The sequence below is a fragment of the Sparus aurata genome, chromosome 9, assembly GCF_900880675.1.
Source record: "Sparus aurata chromosome 9, fSpaAur1.1, whole genome shotgun sequence".
Taxonomy (NCBI): domain Eukaryota; kingdom Metazoa; phylum Chordata; class Actinopteri; order Spariformes; family Sparidae; genus Sparus; species Sparus aurata.
The window spans coordinates 35179815-35195867 of NC_044195.1; the positions used below are offsets into that span (position 1 = coordinate 35179815).

Below are 16053 nucleotides of genomic sequence, written 5' to 3' on the forward strand. Positions count from 1 at the left end.
TTAAGAGTTTCATAGATAACATTACTAACATTTATCTTTTATTTCTCTGCGTGTGCCTCAGTGCCACCTGTGTTTAGGCAGAAAATCGCACCTCTGGAGATCAACGTTGGCAGCAATGCCAAGTTTGAATGTGAAACTGAGGATGCTCCGAATGTGACCTTCAAATGGTACAAGTCTGGCACTGAGATCAGACAGAGTGAGAAGTATAGGATCCTCAGCCGCAACACCAGTTCGTCTCTGGAGCTCATGAACCCAGTCAAAGCCGACAGCAGTGAATACACCTGCAAGGCTTCAAACCAGCATGGCACTGTCGGCTGCACTGCCTCACTCATTGTCACTGGTAAGACCCAAGTGGAATCTTTTTTAAATTATCGCTTTATTATGTGTGTCTTTGAGAGAGAGAGAATTATATACGTATTTGCACTGTGTTTTATCCTGAATCGTTACGATGCAATGTGGAAGTGATGATTTGTTTATAAACTGGATCTGGTGTCACATTTGGCAAGACAAGATATTGTTGAGAATAACATTTCTCATGTTTAAACCTGAATCGCTCACCAAGTTGAGATTGCTCATTCCACTTCTTAAAATTTGTTCAACTTTTTTGTATGTTCTACCTGCTCTCCATAGAAATGTACCCTCCGGTATTTGTATCAAAACCAGACCCAATGACTTTATATGTGGGCAAACAAGCTGTGTTCCAGTGTGCACTCACTGGATCCTCACCCATGGATGTTGTCTGGCACAAGGACAGCATAGCCATCTCCTCTGGAGGGAACTATGTCATGAAATGTGAAAAGAACAAGTATTCTCTTCAGATTAAAAGTCTTGAACTGACTGACCAGGGAGTGTACCTGTGCAAGGCCTCCAACAGTGTCGGCACAGCTACCTTTACTACAGAGCTCAAGGTTATCAGCAAGCCCAGCTTTGTTAAGACCATTGAGCCAGTGTCAGCTGCTGTCAATGACCCGCTGAGACTGGAGTGCCAGGTGGACGAGGACACTGGTGTGACCGTCACCTGGACCAGGGATGGCAAAAAAGTCCACCAGAGCATGGATTGTAAACTGTCCTTTGAGGACAAGGTCGCTGTTGTTGAGATACCCAAGTCCAAACTGAAAGACTCTGGGAAATATGTTTGCACAGCCGCAAATGAGGCTGGGACCTCATCCTGTGAGGCTCTGGTAACAGTTCAAGGTAAGATCTTAAAGATGATCTTTCCATTAGTTTTAATAAAAACACACTTCTCTTTAAATGAGGTTGGGGATTACTGCTGACAACTGTTCACAGCCAACTGCAAGCTGATGCTAACACTTTGCACTGCTGTCTTCTTTTGCATTTCTTTTTCGCTCTTTTCTGTCTTGGTTATTAAGTTTTTTTCTGCCTGTCTGTGATCATGTTAAAAATCTTGGTGTTTTTGAACTGGAAACTCATTTCAGAGCCCCCTACATTTGCCAAGAAAATGGAACCTAAGATAACATGGAAACAAGGTATAGCTGCACGCTTACAGTGCTCCATTAAAGGATCGCCTGAACTTCACATCCACTGGTTCTGGAATGAGAGAGAGCTTAGCGATGGAGATAAATACAAAATGTCTTTCAAGAATGGAGTTGCCACTCTGGAGATAATGAACCTTGTGGTCACAGACAGTGGAAGCTACACCTGTGAGGTGTCAAATAATGCTGGCAGCGAGAGCTGCAACACACTTGTAGCTGTTAAAGGTTTGTCAAATCTTGCATTTACTTTACATTCACTGTCCAAGAAAGACAGCCTTTGGTATTAACTGCATACACTTTATTTACCCCTCTGACACCCAGAGCCACCTTCCATTAGAAAAGACCTGCAGACACTAGAGGCTGTGAAGGGAGCAGCAGCTCAGCTGGAGTGCGAGATCACTGGAACAGCTCCTTTTGAAATCAGCTGGCTAAAAAATAAGAAAGCCATCACCAGTGATCAGAAGTATAAAATAATCTCCCAAGATTCCTTGTCAAGGCTGGAGATTCAGACCTTTGAAAGTGCAGATGTTGGAGATTATCAGTGTGTCATATCTAATGATGTGGGAAAAGTCACCACTAAGGCCCTAGCTAAACTTAAAGGTTAGTATACCTGGGTTTAATAAAACTGTGTAATCGACTTGACTGGTTGATCTTGAGCTTCAAGTTCAGTTTTTTTAACTCATAATGTGTTTTTGTAGAGCCACCAACTTTCGCAAAGAGGGTTGAGAGTGCTACAGCAGTGTTGGGAGATACAGTGAAACTTCAGGGAACCATTAAAGGGTCAGCTCCCATCACTGTTAAATGGATGAAAGACTCTGAAATACTGAGAGATGATGATCCAAATATCAAGATGGTGTTTGAGAACAATGTTGCTTGCTTATTGATAACAACAGTGGCCATCAGCCACGGCGGCAAGTATTCGTGCCAAGCTGAGAACGAGGCGGGTCAACAAAAATGTGAAGCTACCTTGACTGTGCAAGGTCAGAAGACATCTTTGATGCAGAATTACTTATTTTAGCTTATTTTAGTTTATTGTGACTGAATTCTTTTATCTTAATAACTGTCTTATCCCAGAACCTGCCAGAATCGTAGAACCTGCAGAGTCCATTAGTGTGACTGCAGGGGATTCAGCCACATTGGAGTGCACGATTTCTGGAAGCCCAGAACTCAAAGTGAAGTGGTTTAAAGACGGGAAGGAGATGATAAGTGGCCGAAAATATAAGATGACTCTGAAGGACAATATTGCCACCATGAAGATTCTTACGGCAGAAAGAGGAGACACTTCAGAATACAAGATGGAGGTTTCTAATAAAGTTGGGAAAGACCAGTGCACATGCTCAGTCACTGTCTTAGGTTAGCTGCTGGTTTCTGCTTTTTTAACATTTGATGATTTTGCTTGTTTTAAATTATGCAAAGTCTTAGTTACTAATATCTTCTTACTTCTAAAATCTGTAGTTGTTCTTTATGTTTTATGACAACAAGGAAACAAACTTAGACACTTTATTAAGATGTTTGAGACAAACCTTTAGCTTAGTTCTGAGTGATTCTTTTTAGAAACAGTTGAAACCGTCTTAATGCATTAGCTGTTTTTTCTTCAACAACCAGATCGTATAATGCCTCCAACTTTTACGAAGTCCCTGAAAAGAGTTGATGGTAATATTGGAAATGATGTCTCCATGGATTGCAAGGTGTCTGGGTCCCAACCCATGACCATAGCTTGGTTCAAAGATGACCAGGAGATCAGGCCTGGGTCCAAATTCCAGCCTGAATTCAAAGACAGCTCTGCTACACTTCAAATTATTCGACTGGAGAAGGCTGACTCGGGAGTTTACAAATGCAGAGCTACCAATTCAGCGGGCTTTAAAGAAACAAGCGGCACACTTTATGTCAAAGGTTATGAACGCTTGTCTTATGTTGTTCCTCTGTTTATTGTGTAAAACCTTTGAATGATTTCATGCTAAAATGAAATGCAATTTTGTTTTGTTTGCGGCCTCCAGAGCCCCCAGTGTTCACACTGAAACCAGACAACCAGGATGTTATACCCGGAACCACTATTTCCTTCAAAGCAGCCTTCACTGGAACAGCTCCTTTAGCTGTTAAGTGGTTCAGAGAGGACAAAGAGATTATAACTGGAGGCACATGTTTCATAAAGAAAGATGCCTCTTCAACTTCTTTGGAGCTTCACTCTGTGAAACCCAGTGACTCTGCTAAATACACATGCCAAGTATCCAATGACGCTGGAAAGGTGGATTGCACTGCAGTCCTCTTTGTAAAAGGTGTCGGTCTTCAGTATTGTGTGCAGCTGCATGAAAATGCCTTGACATTCTTTGCGACATCAATATCTCTTTTGATACTAATATCATGTCTTCTGTCTGATAATGAATGTTAACCTCTTCTCTCAGAACCTCCCGTGTTTGTGAGAAAGCTTGAGGCAACTAAGCTTGTCACCAGTGGCGATTCATCCAGGCTGGAGTGCAAAGTGACGGGCAGTCCCGTCATCACTTTTAAGTGGTTCAAGGATGAGATGGAGATTAGCTCAAGTCCTAAATACACAATCACCTTGAGTGATCTAGTGGCATCTCTGGAAATAGTCAAATGCACGGTAGAGGACTGTGGAGATTATGTCTGTGTGGCATCCAGTGAGGCCGGTAGCGACCGCTGCAGCAGTACAGTTACAGTGAAAGGTTGGTTTAGGTTAACAAATGCTTCACACATTTTTATTTAAGTAAAGACTTATTGTGACTTAGAAGACCTTTTCTTTAGTTCACCACCATTTATCCCATCAACATGCTATGCCCCCCAGGTGGATGAGGACTTGGCAGCTGATCACACCAAAGGTGTGGTTTCAAAAACGCCTTGGAAATGTTCAAACAAAATGCAAACAAAAATGAGCTGCCAAAATGAGGTGCCAAGCGCACCATACTCTAGGAAAACAATGATTTTGCTGGTAATGTGTTTGGAGCAACTTGTCTTGGTGTGATCAGCCGCATAGCTAAAAACACCTTGCGAAATAAATGATAAATTGGGGCATGGCCTCTCCATACAGTAAACAATGAGGGTGTCTTACCTGTCATTAGAGCTGAAGAAGTCATTAAGAAAAGGTGTCTTTAACCTCACAATAGAAACTCCAGTGGAATCGTCCATTTTGACTTTGCATTATCATATGTCATACTTGTTAAGTCCAGTGTAATGCGCTGACACGTCCGTTGTTTTCTTCTAGAGCCACCATTGTTTGTGCGTAGCTTGGAGCCCAAAGACATGGTGAAAGGTACTGAGATGATGCTGGAGGGCCAAGTCTCTGGTTCTGCTCCTTTCACCGTGTCTTTTTATAAGAACACAAAGCTGATTAGGAATGACAAGAGACACAGGATCACTGTGAAAGATGACCTGATAGCCCTGCAGGTGCTGGCAGTAGAGGCAGGAGATGTTGGTTTGTACCAGTGTACTGTTGAAAATGAAGTGGGGAGAGCCTCCTGTGATTGTCAAGTGACACTAAAAGGTTGGTTTAGATGTTATGGACCAATCAACTTTTCTGCTGCGATTTTTCATATTCTCCATATCTATATTTGTATAGCCACGCAAAGCTAGCACCCAGTTCCCTCTTTGCTCATTCTGATCTGGCAGTGCTATGCATTTGCTTCTGGCTTTATGGACCTGGACCTCTGGACCTCACAAATACAGCAACATTTAGTTATGTTTTATAGTGCCCAGAATTACAATTTGTCTAAGAGGGTTTACAATTTGTACAGCACTCAGCAACATCTATCCCTAGACGGTGCTGAATGAACAAATGCACTCAATGTATGGATGGTCATTGGTTTTTACTTCTGCTGAAAAAAAGGGTGTCTGCTCCAGAAATGTTGGTAGTTTTCTCAAAAACTCTTTTGAAGATAGTGTTACATCTGAGCTGAACCAAGGTTCATATTAGATAAATTAAACGTTACATGATTTGAATTTCTCACTTTGATCAGGAGTTTGGAAAATGTACTCAAGCAGTTTGATTGGCCCAACATGCTTCATGCTCAGCTCATCCTCAGTGAATGGTTACCAAAATACATAGCTTGTTCTAAAGACAGAGCATTTGGGATGAAGTCTAGCTTTGCAAGGCTAATATTGAGTAGATATTTAGTCGATATTTTATAGAGGTGCCAATAACTCTCATGTTAAACTTTTCCTTATAGAACCACCATCATTTGTGCAAAAGCTGGGAAACCTCAGTCCCTTGGTGGGCAGCGAGGTATCACTGCAGTGCACTCTGAAGGGCTCAGAACCCATGACTGTTTCCTGGATGAAAGACAACCATGAGCTCAAAGAGGCTGAACACATTCAAATTACATATGAGAACAAGACTGCTTTGCTGCACATCACAAACTTACAGAGCAAACATGGTGGCAAATACTCTTGCCAGGCTCAGAATCAGGCTGGGAGTCAGACATGCTCTGCTGTGTTGACAGTCAAAGGTTGGTTGAGATACTCAAGAAGAGTTCTTGGTCCATCTTTTCTTTTTAGTACATCTGGTTTGGGATTCTTTACTGATTCTTTTGTTTGACATCTCAGAGCCAGCTAAGGTCACAGAGGAGGCTAAGTCTATCAGTGTGACTCAGGGGGATCCAGCCACGCTGGAGGCCAGGTACACTGGCACCAAACCACTGAAGGCCAGATGGCTAAAGGATGGCAAGGAGTTGACCTCAGGCCTGAGATATAAAGTACATGGCACAGACACCAGCTCTGTGCTCAAGATTATTAAAACTGACAAAACTGACGGTGGTGATTACACCTTTGAGGTTTCAAATGATGTTGGCCAAAGTTCTTGCGAGGCCACGCTCACCATTCTGGGTCAGTTTTGAATTTGTGTCCTAGAATATAAACTGAGTTTTATGCAATTACAAATTACATTGAACATTGCCTCTCACTCTTTTTCTCTTCTACCTACATTAGATCAAATAATTCCACCGTCTTTTACAAGAAAACTGAAGCAGACGGAAGGTATCAAAGGATCATTTGCACATCTGGAGTGTCTTGTATCTGGCTCCTTGCCCATAACCATACAATGGTACAAAGATAAAAAAGAGATCCAGACTAGTGAGAAACACAAATGCACATTCTTTGAGAATGTTGCTTTTCTGGAAATCTCTGATCTTGATAGTAAAGATAGCGGCAGTTATACCTGCATCGCTAAAAACAAAGCAGGAACTGTCCAGTGCTCTGGGATCTTGTTTGTGAAAGGTTTGAATATGTTTTATTTTTTGTAGTATTTATCAGTCACTTGATATGTATAAGCAAATTATAGTCACACAACTAAGAGGATCTTTTACAAGCATTTATTTGTTTCTCTCTTCCAGAACCACCATGCATTCTCGAAAAGCCTGAATCCATGAATGTTTTGCCTGGCTCAAAGGTTCAGTTTAGCGTACTTGTCTCTGGCACACCACCACTGACCATAAAGTGGTTTAAAAACAAGAAAGAGATTTTGTCCAGTGCAGACTGCAATGTTGTCAAAGACAACACCTCAAGCTCACTGGAGCTCTTCTTTGCCAAAACCACAGATTCTGGAGACTATGTCTGTGAAATACAGAATGATGTTGGCTCCACATCATGCCAGGCAACACTCTTTGTCAAAGGTTTTTATTCTTTATACGAAACTGTATGGCAACTCTGAAGTCTGTCTCCATCCATCTGTTCACATGTTTATTTTGAATTTAAATTTGTTTCTTTCTTTTGACTTCATATCAACCCTCCAATTTCTTTAAAGCTTTTACATTGAAATCTTTGTGGTATGAAGGGACCGTATAGCCTTCACCTCTGTCCCACTGCACTCACCATTAAGGGCTTTTACCTCTCGTCATTGGCACAAGATATTACAATAATTAGGACAACTCCGTATAAGGAAGACCTCAGGAAGGTGCTCCATAAAGCCTAATTAGGCTTTTGCCTAAAAAGACAAATCCAAATTTGGTTTTACATTTTGCTGAGCTGTGAGTTTTCTCTGCTTGGGAAGCAGCAGTGAAATGCTGTGATATTGTCACTGTCATTTTATTATTACGTAGTCTTGCACCGCACCACATTTTGAGCATCATTTGGATGGAGACAGACATATTACCCATTTATCTCTCCTCACCATCTGTCTGATAGTTACAGCTAATGTTTTATTTCATTTCTTAGAGCCACCTAAGTTTACAAGGACCCCAGCACGTGTGTCTGTGATCCGTCCTGGTCAGAATAAAGTGTTTGAGTGCCAGGTGACCGGAACACCTGAGATAGACATGTACTGGTTCAGGGAAGGATCTGAAATCAGCCCCAGTGATCGGTACAAGATGGCCTTTGTTGATTCTGTGGCCACTCTGGAAGTTTGTGGGGCTGATATCAAAGACAGTGGGCTTTACTACTGCGAGGCTCGCAATGAGGCCGGCAGTGAGAGCTGCAGCATGGAGCTCAAGGTCAAAGGTTAGTTGTGTCAGAAGATATGATGCTTATTGCGCAGGATTTTTAAGAATACAGAATTGATGGCACAGGTTTCACAATACCTGAAGAGGCTATCTTTCCTATATTCTCTGTCATAAACCTTAAAAGAACTGCACTGGCATTGATTTTATTTGGGAGTTTTAATGTTTGGTTCCACCATTTAAAAATAATGATATATAACATGAACAAACTGGCCTCAAAGATTGTTTAATGGACCTTAAAAAGTTTAAATGCTGTCTCAGATGTGGTCGCAGATTGGTTTATTGGGAAACTTTGCTTCTAAGAAAATGATTGGTAGATTATTTGTCTGAAAGGATTAACACTTAAGAAAATGGTCAGTGACAATTTTTTTTCTCTTCGTAGAACCGCCATCATTTATTAGAGAGCTTGCTCCAATTGATGTTGTGAAGGGCTCCAGTGCTGGTCTTGAATGTCAGGTTGCTGGGACTGCTCCGTTTGAGATAACATGGCACAAAGATGCAAAGGAGATCAAACCCAGTGCTAAACATGGTTTCTCTCAGATGAATGGCACTGTTGGTCTAGAAGTGAACAAATGTGACACTGTAGATGTTGGTGAATACCAGTGTACCATTGCCAACGAGGTTGGAAGCTGTACCTGTAAGACTACACTTAATCTAAAAGGTTGGTCTAATCAGAATTACAAATCAACATGTGTTTCTTTTGAGGTAATAAATGATAATTTACTTTAACATTTCAACGGTTTTCTCCAATAGAACCACCAACATTTACAAAGAGGATTGAGAACACTGCCACTGTTCTGGGTAAATTGGCAGAGTTTCAGTGTATTGTGAAAGGTTCTCCCACTCTCTCTGTACAATGGCAAAAAGATGAGAGCTGGATTTTGGAGGATCCAAAGATTGAGAGAACATTTGAGAACAATGTGGCAACTCTCAGGATCTCTGCCTGTGAGGCAACACACAGTGGAAAATACACCTGTCAGGTGGTAAACGAGGCAGGGCAGGATAAGTGCTTTGCCACCCTCACGGTGCAAGGTATACCTGTGCTCGTAATCTTAACTGTCAAATCTTGCCATGTTCTTAACTTGGTTGGAAATTAATGCTGATTGACTTTGCTTTGTATTGTAGAGCCTCCTCAGATCACAGAGAAACCTGAGGTGATAAAGGTTACAGTCGGAGATCCAGTCAGTCTGGACTGTAAGGTTACAGGCTCCCCAGAGCTCAAAGTGAAATGGATGAAAAATGGCAGGGAGCTTCAGTCCATAAGGCAGCACAAGCTGATGTTTGAGAACAACATCAGCAGCCTAAAGATTCAGTCTGCTCAGAAAGAGGACGAAGGAGAGTACACCTTCGAGGTGGCAAACCACATCAGTAGCTGCACCTGCAAAGTCAAACTGATTGTACTAGGTTGGTGTAAAATACATCTCATAAACAACTCTTGGTGACATGTTGAACAAAATCTAATTGCTTTCTTATTATTCTTTTGGTAACAGAACAAGTAATTGCTCCAAGCTTCATCAAACCCCTGGTAGACATGCAAGAGATATTGGGCTCCTTTGTTCAGATATGTTGCAAAATATCAGGTTCTCTGCCCATCTCTGTGGAATGGCAGAAGGATGGGACCAAAATCTCTAGTGGTGTAAAACACAAACTCATTCAGCAGGACAATTCTGTGTCTGTTGAAATTGAACAGCTAGAGAGATCTGACGCAGGAGTCTACTCTTGCAAACTGACCAACGCAGCAGGAAGTTGTCAATGCAGTGGATCCCTCATGGTTAAAGGTTAGACAGTATTCCTCCAACATGATGTAATGTCATGTAATCACAAGGTAAGTACCTCTTTAACCTGGTTCATCTTGTTCTCTTCAGAACCTCCCAGCTTTGTGACAATGCCTGAGTCCCAGGCAGCTGTGCCCAATGCCACTGTACGCTTCAAAGGCACATTTAAGGGAACGCCTCCCTTCACAGTCAAATGGTTCAAGGACGACACAGAGCTCATGACTGGGCCCACTTGTTTCACTGGACTGGATGGATTATCTTGCTTCTTAGAGCTCTATTCAGTGGGTGTCACCCAGAGTGGAGTTTACTCTTGCCAAGTCAGCAATGATGCTGGCTCTGTACGCTGCAGTGCAAACTTGACAGTGAAAGGTTGGATTCACATCTTTTAATTCAACTCTTGCGTGGCTTTGTCCATCTCCCATCTGCATCGCTGACTAAAACTAGTGATTCGCTGTTACATTTCGCCAGCTTCACAGCACTGTTATTGGTATCATTTGAAACATTTTCACTGCTGCATTTTCCAATCAAGAACTGAGTGGTGCCTTTGTGGTGCACCTGCATTTTCCATATCCATCAAGCCGCTGCTGCTAACCCATCATTGTCAGCTCAAGTCCTCAGCTTATCTCATCTGCTCATCTCCTGCTTGTCATAAACTTCTATCTGAAATGTCCCTACGTGCTTTCAGCAGCTAATCTGTCTGTATTTTGGCTTTCCAGAACCACCTGAGTTTGTGCTGAAACTCCCTGCCACTAAGTTTGTGAAGCAGGGCGAGTCACTCCGACTGGAGTGCAAAGTCAGTGGCACAGCCCCTCTCAAAGTGACCTGGTACAAACATGACACCAAGGTCACAGATGGGGGCAACTACAGGACATCATTTATTGACTCGGTAGCAGTCCTCGAACTGCTGTCCACCAGCTTTGATGATGATGGAGTTTACACCTGTGAAGCTCAGAATGATGCTGGCAGTGTCAGCTGCAGCACCACACTTACCGTTAAAGGTTAGCCTCTCACTGAGTTCCTAATCATCATTATTAATAATGGTCTGACTTTCTAATGCACTGGCTGTTCAGTGTGTTGTTGAGGTTTTAGTCAAGGATTTGTTGTATTGCTTAAAGCTGGAATACGTAACATTTTGTCATGTCCTTTAAAAAGCATATGGGGTATCGTCAAATACTCTGGCTAGCATCATAAGTTGGTTCGAGACGCTGACTTTTTTTTTTAATTGAGAAATGTTCATTGGGATGTTGGGTTGCCCCTTTTTTGTGGCAGTCAAATAAACAACATGCTGGATACACGATCCTGTACAACACTCTAGATATTTAACTGTACTAGTTTTGTTGTAATCTTAACCATCGTTCCAACAAATTCAAAAGTCTACGCATTTAGGTATAGTTTCTTTAATCCATCCACAACAACTTTGCCATCTTACCTGTAGATTCAGACCCTATCTGGATTATAGCTCCAACATCCAAAATACTTTCCCCCAAATTCTGCCATTTTATTAGCTGTGTTTAACGCTTTTTTAGGTGTAGTCCCATTAAGTCAGTGTACTTCTGCAAGTCTGCCATCTTAACTGGCTCCAACAAATTCCCCAAACTCCAGTGAACATTCACAAGTTCGCCGTGTGGACTGTAGTTCCAACATACTGTGATAAAAAATAACCATCTTATTTGAAGTTCCCACTAATTTTACATCAGTATAAACACTGCCATCTTAGTTGTTCCTCCAACAAATTCCCACAATTCCACTTCAACTACTTTGACTGAAGTTCCAATACACTTTTTTAAATGTCCATCTTCTTAGTTGTAGTTTCAACCAATTCCACATCAGTTCTGCCATCTCAGCTTTAGTTTCAACACATATTTACAACTCAGCAGACATTACGTTAGTTTCAACAATCTTCCAAAACAACTTAGCCATCTTAGCGGTAGTTTCAGTGCACTTCCATGACCCTATCTGGATTGTATCGCCAACACCCAACATCCTTTCCCCCAAATTCTCACCACTTGGACTGAAGTTCCAGCTTACTTTCTTAAACGACTGACATCTTAGGTGTAATTCCAACCAATTCCACATTAATTCTGCCATCTCAGCTCATCTCAGTGCACTTACATAACTCAACCAGTGTAACTGTAACTGTAACTCTAATAACTGTAGGCTGTAGTTCCACCGAACATTCATGAGTCCCCTATCTGGACTACAGTACCAGCATACTGAAAAATCTGCCATCTTAATTTTAGTTCCATCCAATGCAACAACAAATCTGTCACCTGAGCTGTAGTTCCAACACATTTCTACAACAACTTCCATGATGTAAGTTGTAGTTTCACTTAACATCAGCAAGTCTGCAATCTGGACTTTAGTTCCAAAATACTTTGATATAAATCTTCTTTGGCTGTAATTACATAAACCCTCCATAATTACTTCTTATCTGTAGTTTAAGCTATTTTCAACTCTGCCATCTTGACTTGAGTTCAGTCGCCACCTTGCACAAAAATTCCACCAACATCATTGTAGTTCCAACAAACATTCTTATCAACTCCGCCATCTTAGCTGTATGCCTTTTGCCACTGCAGAGCGTCACAACGCGTGAAATGTTACGGTTTCAGCTTTAAGATTTCGTCATGGTTTCCTTTTGCCATGTATGCCTCTATAACAGTTTCCTGATCTTTTTGTAGAGCCCCCATCCTTTGTCAAAGTACCTCAGCCCATTGAAGGGCTGAAGGGTAAGGACGTGAGTCTGTACTGCGAGATGAGCGGTACAGCTCCGTTCCAGATCACCTGGTTCAAAGACAGGAAACCTCTGATGGAGAGCAGGAAGTATAAGATGGTGAGCGAGGGCAGCTCAGCCACACTGCATGTCATTGGGATAGAGTCGTCGGATGCTGGCGAATACGAATGCAAAGTGTCAAACAGTGTAGGAAGTGAGACCTGCCAGACATCGGTTAAACTCAGAGGTCAGTAGAAACTGCGATAGTCTCAAATTAAAATCATAAGTATTAGACTTAAACTACCTTGTCACCTTGCTGACTTTCCCTTTTGCGCTGTTTTTCTCCTCTCTTCAGAGCCACCGTCGTTCGTGAAGAAACTGTCAAACATGACAGTGATTCTGGGAGAGGAGGTGACCCTTGTGGCCACTGTTAAAGGGTCTGAACCCATTACTGTGTCCTGGGTTCAAGACAAGGATCACATTCTCAGGGACGGTGACAACAGGAAAATCACCTTTGAGAACAACCAGGTCGCTCTTAAAGTGTTTAAGGCCGATGCTACCACGGCAGGCAAATACACCTGCCAACTCAGAAATGATGCTGGGAGTGTGGAATGTTTCGCTAACTTGACTGTTCTAGGTTTGTAATCATATAATTCTCTCTTTCTCTTGTTTTTTGTCCATCCTTCCCCAACAGGTGTGATTAAAAAACATTTTCTGTCCCTTCTCTGTTGATTCCAGAACCCGCTAAGATAGTGGATAAACCTGATGCTCTGAGTGTGACAGCTGGCGACATTGCCGCCTTAGAGGTCAAAGTCTGTGGAACCCCAGAGCTCAAACCCAAGTGGTTCAAGGATGGCGTTGAGCTGGCCTCTGGGAGGAAGTACAAGATCTCATTTTCGCGCATGATTTCCAGCCTGAACGTGCTCTCTGCTGAGAAATTGGACTCTGGAGAATACACATTTGAGGTCATGAACGAGGTCGGGAAGGACCTGAGTAAAATTAATCTCACTGTCTTAGGTAGGTAGCTTCTTTCTTCTTGGAGTTTGATGGGTAATTTTTGACAACGTTAGTGCCAATATGATTTAATACCAATACCAAAATGATTTATGATATCTATCGTTTTCATACCTCACTTTGTTCTTTGCCAAACCTTTTTTTATTTTATTACAGAAGCAAAGATCAAATCTTAAATGATAAATGTTGTCTAAACATAAACAGCTGTACATTAACTTTGCCTAAATAAAACCCAGTCTGAAATTGGCAAAATTTTTTGTTAAAATCAGGATTTGGCTGATAATAAAGTTTCAGTACCTGCCAGTTTTTTAAACTCAGTGCAAAGCTTTTTAGTGTGAATCAAGGTTTTATACCTAGTCCAAATAATGACAGTAAATTTACCCTTGTGTAACGCATAATGCACTACTAAATCCTTGCTTCTATCCCAAACAGACAAGATCATACCTCCAACATTCACAAGGAAGTTGAAGGATTTCAGCACAGTCGTTGGATCAGCTGGAGAGATGGAGTGCAAAGTGTCGGGCTCCCCACCTTTTACCATCTCATGGTACCACGATGGGGAGGAGATACAGAGCGGGCCAAATTATGAGATTTCATTCAGCGACAACAGCTGCACGCTCAAAGTGCCCACTCTGAAGTTGCCCGATTCTGGAATGTATAAATGTAAAGCCGTCAACAAGGCAGGATCCAGTGAAACCTTGGCCTCCTTGGTTGTTAAAGGTCAGGAACTATGGACAAAGAAAATAATGCATGTTGTACTTGTTTCACATGTCAGTCAGTGCGTTTACATGACACTCAAGAAAACCGAATTAGTGCGTTAGTCTGACTATGAACGGATCTTTAAGATGCATGTATACACCTTTGTCTGACTAAAATCGGACCGGATCGGATTTCTCATAGTCGAATTACACTACGTAGATTATTCGATTGAAAGTCGCATTACTCCTGCATGTATACGTTTCCAGCGGATCGGATCGGATTTTGCGTTCTGGGCAGGCGCGAGATTTTTTTCCCGGGGCCGTGAGCCGGAAGCAGACGGGCGGCGGCGGCAGCGGCGTCTTTCCTCCGAAATCACGGCAAGAAAGAGCGCCAGAGTGCACCTAGTTTGTGTAATTATCATGTACACCATATACGAAGTGTACACAGATGTAGCTTCGTCCCGCTCTTCGTATGCCATCTTTCTTGAATGCCGAGGCAGCTGGTGACGTAAAGAGGTCAGCCGGAGGTGCGCCGTTAACGCTAGTTGAAATGGGTACAGCGCCACCTAGCGTACCGGGGTATGACATGCTTTCGGCCAGTAATTCGATTTTCTCACTGGCATGTATACTCGGATAATTGCAGTTGTCCGACTGAGCAGCATAGTCGAACTATGGCTGTAATCTGACTAAGCTGTGCATGTAAACGCACTGAGTGTTTAAGTATCCCGTACAGTCCTGATGTCTGAAAATGTGTTATTTCTTTTACTTTTTTTACCATGGTTATTTGAAAATAAGGAACTATTAGATGCTGATGAATCTATGTAGATTATAGGTTTGCCTCTAAATGTTATGCTACAAATGCGCTTTTATTCTGAAGGTATGCTAGATCATGACAGCACAGTAGCACAAGTAGCCTGTGAAATCTATGAGTTTTTTTGTGAAACTGACAGCTTACAACAGCCTGTACCCAAGGAAACAAACAGGACCCTTATTACTTTTAGGGAAACAGGGTTCATTCTTCTTTGCTTATTTAATGTTGGATTTTGAATGTAGGTTTGTGACAAATGATTGTGCTTCTGTTTTGAACACTAATTGAGATCTCAAGCGACCGTACAGATTACAAAAAAGTCTGGGATAGGCAGCTTTAGAAACAGCTTAGAAAAGGGCACGCACTTTTAAAAAATTCTTGGCAGTTGATTAGACAAACCATCTGTCTTTCACCATATATCATGGGCTAACTTCAACAGCAGGTAGATCAACAGTAGGAGCCAGATGGTAAATACAACTCTACTGAAGTCAGTTGAGAGAAGAGGGAAACCATCTTGAAAAGCCTGCTGTTTAGCTCCTCTTTCAATGAAACACATCAACTAGCCATAATGTTAAAACCGCTGACAGATGAAGGGAATAACAGTGATCATTTGGTTACAATCAGAAGTTTTCTGGTGAAACCTTTGGTCCTGGCATTCATGTGGATGCCACTTGACAGGCACCACCCACCCAAACACCACTGCAGATCCCCTGCCCTCATGGCACCAATACTTCCTAATGCCAGTGGTCCCCCAACAAGAACAATATTCAGTGCCACATTAAAAAACCTACTCTGGCCCGGGCAACATGAGGAAGCGCTCAAGGTGTCAACCTGGCCTCCAAACCCCAGATCCTGATTCAGTCGAGCATTCCAGACATCCCTGAACTAGTCCATGCAGGACCCATTGTGGCTCACTGGCCCGTCAAGGCATGGACACAGGACCTCAGAGGTCATACTGTGGTTTTAGTAACCGGGTGGTAGCATCGGATCCTTTGAGTTCTGTAGGTTGCAAGGTGGGGCCACCATGGATCGTAGTTGTTCCAGCACGTCCCACAGATGCTTGACTTGATTGGGAGCCGAGCAATTTGTAGACGAGGTCAACACCTTGAGCT

The 16053-nt window shown here is 42.3% G+C and overlaps 1 protein-coding gene across 1 annotated transcript in view; it reads left to right on the forward strand.

Annotated features, from left to right (window-relative positions):
* ttn.2 (titin, tandem duplicate 2) overlaps positions 1 to 16053 on the forward strand; it is a 189777-nt gene that overhangs the window by 33597 nt on the left and 140127 nt on the right. Inside the window, exons 32-56 of the mRNA XM_030428193.1 lie at positions 62 to 340; positions 631 to 1194; positions 1437 to 1718; positions 1815 to 2093; positions 2192 to 2473; positions 2568 to 2846; positions 3099 to 3386; positions 3491 to 3769; positions 3896 to 4177; positions 4714 to 4992; positions 5675 to 5953; positions 6051 to 6329; positions 6432 to 6719; positions 6836 to 7114; positions 7656 to 7937; positions 8319 to 8597; positions 8690 to 8968; positions 9062 to 9340; positions 9427 to 9714; positions 9802 to 10080; positions 10428 to 10709; positions 12390 to 12668; positions 12777 to 13058; positions 13160 to 13438; positions 13868 to 14155. Of these exons, the coding sequence (XP_030284053.1) occupies positions 62 to 340; positions 631 to 1194; positions 1437 to 1718; positions 1815 to 2093; positions 2192 to 2473; positions 2568 to 2846; positions 3099 to 3386; positions 3491 to 3769; positions 3896 to 4177; positions 4714 to 4992; positions 5675 to 5953; positions 6051 to 6329; positions 6432 to 6719; positions 6836 to 7114; positions 7656 to 7937; positions 8319 to 8597; positions 8690 to 8968; positions 9062 to 9340; positions 9427 to 9714; positions 9802 to 10080; positions 10428 to 10709; positions 12390 to 12668; positions 12777 to 13058; positions 13160 to 13438; positions 13868 to 14155 (7314 nt within the window). The remainder of the gene's footprint in view (positions 1 to 61; positions 341 to 630; positions 1195 to 1436; positions 1719 to 1814; positions 2094 to 2191; positions 2474 to 2567; positions 2847 to 3098; positions 3387 to 3490; positions 3770 to 3895; positions 4178 to 4713; positions 4993 to 5674; positions 5954 to 6050; positions 6330 to 6431; positions 6720 to 6835; positions 7115 to 7655; positions 7938 to 8318; positions 8598 to 8689; positions 8969 to 9061; positions 9341 to 9426; positions 9715 to 9801; positions 10081 to 10427; positions 10710 to 12389; positions 12669 to 12776; positions 13059 to 13159; positions 13439 to 13867; positions 14156 to 16053) is intronic.